Here is an 8,989-nt window from a genome sequence, read left to right as displayed (position 1 = left end):
TTTTCAACACTAACACAAGTGCGAAAAGTGGGTTTTCAACACTAACACAAGTGCGAAAAGTGTTTTTTCCACACTAATACAAGTGCAAAAGTGGTTTCCTGCACCAACACAAGTGCGAAAAGTGGTTTTTCAACACTAACACAAGTGCGAAAAGTGGATTTTCAACACTATCACAAGTGCAAAAAGTGTTTTTTCCACACTAATACAAGTGCGAAAAGTGGGTTTTCAACACTAACACAAGTGCGAAAAGTGGTTTCCTTCACTAACACAAGTGCGAAAAGTGGTTTTTCAAAACTATCACAAGTGCAAAAAGTGGTTTTTCAACACGAACACAAGTGCAAAAAGTGGTTTTTCAACACTAACACAAGTGTGAAATGTGGTTTTTCAACACTATCACAAGTGCAAAAAGTGTTTTTTCCACACTAATACAAGTGCGAAAAGTGGTTTTTCAACACTATCCCAAGTGCAAAAAGTGTTTTTTCCACACTAATACAAGTGCAAAAGTGGTTTCCTGCACCAACACAAGTGCGAAATAATCTCAATGTCCCCTTATATGCAAAGTGGGCGGGGTATATGGAAAGTGGGGTGGGCAAAGCTGGACAGCCAATTAAACCGTATCACACCGCTCTCGTGAACTGAGATGTTACTGACAAATTAAAAAATCAACCGCATATTAACGGCTCAAAATAATCCTGTAAGCAATGCTGGATTATAACTCGTGTTTAGAAAATCAGGAACAATCATTACATTTAATGAGATGTTAAACTTGTAAATAATTAAATTGTAAATTTAATGAAAACTGTAAATATATTAAAGCAAAAATTTTTAAGATAAAATAAAATTGCCATTATATCAAGATCATCACATGTGGCCTTATGCGGTAGAGGGGAATGCGGGAAGGGGGGAGTAATAAGGGGGGATAAAAATGGGGGGTAGGGAACAGGAGGGGGCGGAAGCGGAGGGGGGGTGGAAGCGGAGGGGGGGCAGAAGCGGAGGGGGGGGGCAGAAGCGTTGGGAGGGCGGAAGCGGAGGGGGGGGGGGGGAACAGCTGTTCACCACCATCTCTTATCTTCCCCCATCCAAAACCTTGATCTTTTCTACCCCCGCTAATTTCACCCCAATTCCACTTTGTTGAAATACCAACTTCTGTCCTGGAAGTCCTTGGTGTCCTTGTGTTTTATACTTCTCCCTCCCCCCCACCCCCTTCCCACGCCTCCTCCCCCCAAGCCCTCTCCCTTCCACACATCTCCCTGCTCTCAAATGTTGTGTTTGTGTGGTTCCCCTTCTCTCCCCATCTTGGCTTCCGCTCCCTCTTTTTATATATTTTGTTTGTCTGGTTGATTTGTTTGTGAAGTAAATGTTAGCTCTTTCACGAGCCTCGATTCAGTATTCAAAAAAAAAAAAAAGAAAAAAAAAAAGGGAATATTTCTTCCACATTGGTTTTGACATTTTAAAACTAAGTGACCTGGAGGGAGGAGTGGGATTGAAGGGAGTGGGGGAGTTTGTTCCAGAGGTGGGAGAAAAGGGGAATGAAAGAGTGAAGGTGAGCAGGGAGCCTTGATTTTGGCAGTTTAACCATAAGAGGCTTGCTGACAAATCTTGTGCGACCTGTAGGAATATTTGGGGGACAGAGCACAGAGAGAGCTGGGGGAGCAAGGCCAGAGAGGAGTCGGTAGAAGACAGAAAGACCACCAACATGCCTGCGGGGAGTGAGTGAAAGGCCCTCGGAGTTAGCTTCATCGCAGGAGATGCCAATTATTCTGAAAGCTTTGGTTTCAACAGCGTGAAGCCAGGCTAGGTGTGAGGCAGGAGCACCGGCCCAGAGGGGGGAACAGTATTCCACTGACCTGCGGATGAAAGCCTTTTATGTGGTGAGGAGCTCAGGTGTGCTATGGAAAGACTTCACACGAAGGAGGATGCCCAGACAGCGACTGGCTTTGGAGGCCAGCTTGGAAATGTGGTTTTCCCAAGAAAGATCATGGCAGATAGTGAGACCCAAAAGCTTGAGAGACAGAACTCCTTGGAGAGGATTGTTGAGAAATTGGATGGGAAGGTTTTCCAGTCGGTCTTTTCGGAGAGACATCGTAAGAATGTGAGATTTGTCAGGATTGAAAGACAAGTTCCACTTGATTGACCAGTCTGTGATTTTGTCCAGGTCTGCAGAGAGTGAGCAGGTTGCAGACTGCCGATCTGAGGGATGAGAAATGGAGCGGCAGACATCAGCAAAGAGATAGAGAGGATTTTCCAGAGAGTCGGAGAGATCATTGATACAACAACAACATGCATTTTAAGGCCATTTTCCCTGCTAGAGCGGGGGTTAGCCTTGCGGTCCCCATGACAATGTTCTCCATTTTGCCATATTTTCTGCATCTCCCCTTGTTAACCCCCTGGCCCGCATTTCTTCTTCGACCATCTTTAGCCAAGTCTTTCTCGGTCTTCCCCGTCCTCTACTTCCTTCCACATTCATTTCCATCACTCTTCTCAACCAGTCACTTTCATCCTTCCTCAACACATGACCAAACCATCTCAAACTGTTTCTCTTCACAGCATCCATCACACGCTCTATTCCCATCATCTTTCGCAATTCATCATTTGGCTTCCTCTCTCTCAACGATACTCCACACATCCACCGAACCATTCGCATTTCCACCCTTTCCAGCCTTCGTTGCTGCTCTACGTTCATTACCCATGTCTCGCTCCCATAAATCATAACACTTCTCACACATGCAGCATACACCTTTCCCTTCAGCTTCAACGACACTCCCCTCCTCGTCAGCACGCCACTCAGTTCCCGAAACTTCTTCCATGCACATCTCACTCCAGCAACCATTGCCGAGTCTGATCCACCTTCTGCATTCAGCATGTCTCCTAGGCAACAAAAATGTTTACACACCTTCCAGCTTCACGCCGACTCCAAGATCCAACTCACCATTTCCTCCATCTGCAGCTCCCTCTGTGCACACCTTACACTTGAATGTAGCTGCCACACTGGTTAATGACCCTCTCAGACCACTACATTTTTTATGAACCCACTCAGCACACATTGTACATTGAATTGAGTTCACTCCGACACCATTCCTGCACATAGCACATGGCCACTTCCCAGTTCTTTCCACCTCACCACATGCTTTACCACTTGCCATCACCTTTGTTTTTCCGATATTCACCTTCAGACCTTTCGTCTCCATACATTCCTTCCACTTGTTCATCTTCTCCTTCAGTCCATCCATACTTTCTGCAATCAACACTAGATCATCTGCATACAACAACTCCCACGGTAAACCCTCCTTTACGTTTCGAGCCAGCACCTCTGTCACAGCTACAAATAGTAGTGGACTTAGTACCAACCCCTGATGCACTCCCACCTTCACCTCAAACTCACCACTGTTCCCGTCCTTCGTCCTTACAGCTGTGCGTGCTCTTTTGTACATTGCCATCGCTACTCTGATCAACCATTCCTCCACTCCTAACTTCCTCAATGCCCATTGTTGTGGAAAACCATTCAGGTCCGCACAACTTTTAGTCCAACGGTTTGGTTTAATTGCATTTAGATCATCACATCATTCCTGTAAGTAGAAATACACAATAAGCATACGATGCGACATCTCATAAAGCCATTCATATCAGTCAATGCAAGCAAGCTAGATATTCTATAAAGGCGTACCATTAACGAGGCTACCGATGTAACATGTCACAAGGGAGAAGTCTCGGAGCACTGACACGGCAACGGGTCTTATAGTCACGCCCCTAGTGGGGACAACAATGACAGCGAGCAGCGAGCATCCCCACCCGGGTTCAGTACGGATACGATTTCACTACATTCACCCCCCCGTCAGAATTATACGGCCGCGTGGCTAAAAGCGAGTGAGCGTCAGCATGGGCGCGGAGTATTAGTCGGCCCAACCGTAGCGGGCCGGGCGGCGAATTTCTCTGCCAGCACGCGTTCGAAATTCCCCGGGTACGGCGTCTCGTAACCCTGTATCCCCGGTGTCAGAGGCGTCAACAGGGTCGGGTGATGAAGGGGGTAACGCCAAGTCGTCGGACCCGGGCAGTCTCGACGGGGGGAGGGTCGGTGGACTGTCGGCGATGGGAGCGTCGGGAGAGGTCATAGTCTCATAGACGGGTTCGACTGGTTCGTCCGATTCCCTACTAAGGTCGTCGACCCCGCAAGGGGCAAGATGACGAACGGAGACAGTAGTCTCACGACCATCAGACGTCATCACACGAGCATGCTCAGGATTAGCCTGGAGAATCTGCACTTTGTCCACAAGGGGGTCGTACTTGCTCGCGCGAACTGCCCGTTTAAGGTAGGCCGGCCCGGGCCCAGCGAGCCAACTGGGCAAAGACCGTATACACCCCGAGCTCCTGGGGTGGTGGAAAAGACGCTCGTGGGGAGTTTGGTTAGTTGCCGTACTCAGGAGTGCCCGGATTGAGTTCAACGCCGCAGGTAGCGACCAAGCCCATTTATCGAGGCCCCGGCCGTGGGTCCGGAGATGGAGCATGACGGCCCTCCAGATAATCCCGTTGAAGCGTTCGATCTGCCCATTAGCCTGGGGTCTATACGGCGTGGTGTAACTAGACGCAACGTTGTTTTGGAGCAGATAGCCGCGCACCTCCTGAGACAAGAAGACTGCACCCCGGTCGGTATGGACATAGGCCGGGTAACCGAACATTGAGAACAAGTTCTGTAAGCAACGCATCACCGTGGCAGCAGTCATGTCCGCGCACATATAAGCAAAGGGGAATCGTGAGTACTCATCAACGATAGTGAGCAGATAGCGAGAGCCGCTCGACACCGGCAAAGGGCCCTTGAAATCCATCGCCAAGCGTTCCCACGGGCGTGTAGCCTTCACCAGAGTCCCCATAGGGGGGTTATAGAAACGCGGTTTGATTTCCGCGCAGATAGCGCAGTCGCGACAGATACGGCGGATATCGTCAATCGAGTAAGGGAGATTCCCACTCCGCACGAAATGAGCGAAACGCGTTACGCCGGGATGGCCCGCAGTAGCATGCAGCACCCGTAGGCCCTCCAACGAGGTGATACCAGCACATGTAGTGGGGCGCGATAAGGCATCGGCGGCCTGGTTATCCTTCCCTGGGCGATATTTGATGGTGTAACAGAAGTCGGCGAGTTCGATACGCCAGCGAGTGATTTTCTCGTTCTTAATGCGCTGGGCGTGTAAGGTGTCGTACATGAACGCAACGCTTTGCTGGTCCGTGATGATTTGGAAGCTCCGCCCGAGTAGGTACGGGCGCCATCGCCGAATAGACTCGACGATCGCATACGCTTCCTTTTCAACGGACGAGTGCCGCCGCTCAGCGGAGGTAAGAGTCCGTGAAAAGAAAGCCACGGGACGTCCCCCTTGGGAGAGGGTCGCCGCGATGGCCTGATCCGAGGCGTCACTTTCGAGGACGAACGAGCCGCTCTCGTCAATGGTTGCTACGGCGGCTCGGGCGATGTCGGTCTTAAGTCCTTCAAAGGCCGTCAATGCGGCCGAACTCAGGGGAAAGGTGTCGCAGGCCACAAGGGGGCGAAGTTTCGCGGAGAAATTTTGCACCCATTTGGAGTAATGGGCGAACAGCCCAAGGACGCGTTTCAGGGAAGCCCGATCGCAGGGAGGGGCCATGTCGAGCAAAGGTCGCAGACGTTCCTTATCCGGAGAGACAGAGCCATGGGTCACGGTGTACCCCAGAAGATCTATGGTGCGTAGGGAGTATCGGCACTTATCCTCGTTCATAGTTAAGTGATACCGTTGCGCGACCTCAAGGAAGCGCTTCAGATTAGCGTCATGGTGCCCTTGGTCATATCCACAAACCGTAAGGTTATCGAGGTAGACGAAAACATCGGTTAAGTGCTCCCGCGCAACGAGGTCATCCATGGCCCTCTGGAAACAAGCGACCCCGTTCGTCACCCCAAAGGGCAATCGTGTAAATTGGTACAACCGCTGCCCCGACTCGAAAGCGGTATAGATACGATCCGCCCTAGAGATAGGGATCTGGTGGTACGCACTACGGAGATCGAGAGTACTATAGACCGAATACTGGGACACCTGTTGCACTAGCGCGTCCATCCCCGGAAGGGGGTAGGCATCCAGCTGTGTAAAGCGGTTAATCGTTTGGGAATAGTCGATTACCATGCGTTTGCGGTGGGCCTCACTGCGCACCACTAAGACCTGAGCACGCCACGGTGACCTACTAGGTTCTATGATGCCGTCTTTCAAGAGCTGTGTCGTTTCGTCCGCAATGAATTGCATGTCCGCGCGGGAGTAGCGTCTCGATTTTACCGCGACAGGGGTACAGTCGGAGGTTAGATTGGGGAACAGCGAAAGCGGACGGACGTCCATTTGCGCTAGGGCGCACACCGTTAGCGCGTCGTCCGCCCCCACAACAAGAGTGTCAGGCCCACCGAACTCCATTACCAGACGTCCATGCAGCTTAAGAAAATCGTGTCCTAGCAGAATATCAGCACATAATGCGGGTAAAACCATAAGGTGTACATCAGGGAAAACCCGTCCCTTTAGCACTAGTTTCAATCGGCATTCCCCTTTTGTGCTAAGCCGGAGTCCCTGGGATGCCATGAAGATCCGTCGTGTAGACCGCCCGATCCGCCATCCATGCCTGAGCACAAGTCGCTGGTCGATAAAACTATCCGTAGATCCGGTGTCCACCAAGGCCTGAACACAATGGCCCTCAACCATAAGGGGAATAAGGGCTTGAGCCAGGCCAGACGAGGCAGCTGGGAGCGGGACTGAGCCCCCCGAATGGGTCGGACCAGCCTCGCGGGTGGATCCTACACCAGCTGCAGTTTTGCGATCGTGGCCGGAGTCTGCGTTGACCATGGGGAATCCATTATCGTCATCAGAGGACTTTCCCCAGCATTCCGGTGTTTCGCGATTCAAAATCCGATGAGAAAAGGCCTCAGTAGTATTTGACATCGCCTTTTGACACTCCTGGCAGATAAAGGCTTCCGTTGTAGCCGAAATCGCCTTTTTCGTTTGGTCGCTTTGACAAAAGGCTTCCGTAGTATTCGAAATCGCCTTTTTCGTTTGGTCGCTTTGACAAAAGGCGTCCGTAGTAGTATTCGAAATCGCCTTTTTCGTTTGGTCGCTTTGACAAGAGGCTTCCGTAGTATTCGAAAGCTGTTTCTTCCCTTGCGTGGCTCGAGGTTTGGCCAAGGACGCGGCCTTTGTCCCCGATGGAGAATGAGACGGTGGTGGCTTTCCGGTGGCGCCAGTCAAGGTTGTCTGAGCGCCCAGCGGGCCGCAGCGAGGGGCCCTCCCCTTCGAAGACGGGTAAGGCGCTGGGCTCGTGGGTTCTGCTACAAGCCCGTTCAAGGTTGCCGCGCCTGCGCGACCGCGGCTGCGCGTGTCGAAGGGCCGCGAGCCGCGTGCCGATTTCTTGCAAACTTTCGCGTAATGTCCCTTTAGCGAGCACAAATGGCAAATAGCGTCACGTGCCGGACACACGACTCGGGCATGACGAGGCCCTCCACAAAAAAAACATGCGGCCCCGCGCAAGGCCTTGGGTCTGCTGGTCGTAACGGCAGCTGTCAGGGTAGGGTCATCCTCCGGAGCATCCCGGAGGTCAGCAGGCGGATCCACGTCCTCGTCAGTGGTCCTCTCCGGCCGGGCGTGTAGTGAGGTGCCCGCCAAAAGGCGCGTGCGATCATAGGCGTTCGATTGCATCCGCGCTTCAGTATACACCGTCGCTTGCTCAACCGCCGTAGCGAAGGTCAGGTCGGTCTTCTCCAAGAGTTTGAGACGTAGTTCCTGAGAGGAGACCCCTGCTATGAAGGCATCTAAAAGTCGATCATCTTTAGCCTGCTCGGGAGTCCGTGGCTGGGCGCTGTCCAGCATGAGCTGCCGGAGCTCCTGGGCGTAATGATCCATAGGCTCGTTGGGTTGCTGCCGTCGCGTCTGCAGCAAATAACGCGCATACACAGGGCTTTTTTCTTTTATATAAAGCCGCTTGAGCTCCGCGACGGTAAGATCATACGTCGTGCATTGAGCGACCGAGTGGTAGACCCGGTAGTCGATTTTTGAGTGTAATATTGCTAGCTTCGCGGCAGGCGTCGGAGCGGTATCAGGCTCATTAAAGAGATGCTCCAGTTGCTTGAGCCAGTGCTTGAGTTGCAAGCCTCCGTCCGTGGCTTGTGGGTCGGCGCTGAAAATGGACACCGTCAACGTCTTGTTGCCAGCCATGTCAGCAGATCATAAATGCAATTAAGTGTTGTGGAAAACCATTCAGGTCCGCACAACTTTTAGTCCAACGGTTTGGTTTAATTGCATTTAGATCATCACATCATTCCTGTAAGTAGAAATACACAATAAGCATACGATGCGACATCTCATAAAGCCATTCATATCAGTCAATGCAAGCAAGCTAGATATTCTATAAAGGCGTACCATTAACGAGGCTACCGATGTAACATGTCACAAGGGAGAAGTCTCGGAGCACTGACACGGCAACGGGTCTTATAGTCACGCCCCTAGTGGGGACAACAATGACAGCGAGCAGCGAGCATCCCCACCCGGGTTCAGTACGGATACGATTTCACTACACCCATATCACTACTTCACGTGGAACCCTATCGAATGCTTTCTCCAGATCAACAAACCCAAGAAACAACTTCTTCCTCTTCTCCATGTACTTCTCCTGCAACTGCCTCACAATAAAAAGCACGTCTGTCGTTCCTCTTCCTGGCATAAATCCAAACTGCATTTCGTCGATCTTCACTTTCTTCCTTATCCTCCTCTCCAACACCCTTTCCAATACCTTCATTCCATGCTCCAATAACTTTGTCGCTCGATACGAGCCACAGTCCAGAGGGTCACCTTTCCCCTTGTATGGAGGGACGAGGGTACTCAGTTCCCAATCCACTGGAATGCGGCCTTCTTTCACCACCAGATTGCCGATCTCTGTCATTCTCTTCAAACCCCAATTTCCCGCTGCCTTCAACATATCTCCCACAACTCCTGTCGGCCCTCCT

At 51.3% G+C, this 8,989-nt stretch overlaps 1 protein-coding gene across 1 annotated transcript; it reads right to left on the bottom strand.

Moving 5' to 3' along the window:
* Positions 1–3,523: 3,523 nt before the first annotated feature.
* LOC144889058 (uncharacterized) lies at positions 3,524–8,459 on the bottom strand. Its single transcript, XM_078768866.1, has 2 exons — positions 8,406–8,459; positions 3,524–8,307 (listed from the first exon to the last, which is right to left on the bottom strand). The coding sequence occupies exon 2, from the start codon at positions 8,199–8,201 to the stop codon at positions 3,891–3,893; it is 4,311 nt and encodes a 1,436-aa protein (XP_078624992.1). The 5' UTR covers positions 8,202–8,307; positions 8,406–8,459; the 3' UTR covers positions 3,524–3,890.
* Between the last annotated feature and the right edge of the window lie 530 nt (positions 8,460–8,989).

Source organism: Myxine glutinosa, unplaced genomic scaffold (assembly GCF_964187855.1).
Source record: "Myxine glutinosa unplaced genomic scaffold, kmMyxGlut1.1 SCAFFOLD_629, whole genome shotgun sequence".
In the NCBI taxonomy this organism is placed as follows: domain Eukaryota; kingdom Metazoa; phylum Chordata; class Myxini; order Myxiniformes; family Myxinidae; genus Myxine; species Myxine glutinosa.
The sequence above is the reverse complement of the archived record's forward strand: the minus strand, read 5'-3'. Positions and strand labels throughout refer to the sequence as shown.

Excerpts from the sequence above, each read along its gene's own strand:
- LOC144889058 (XM_078768866.1), bottom strand. The coding sequence starts at position 8,201 with ATGGCTGGCAACAAGACGTTGACGGTGTCCATTTTCAGCGCCGACCCA.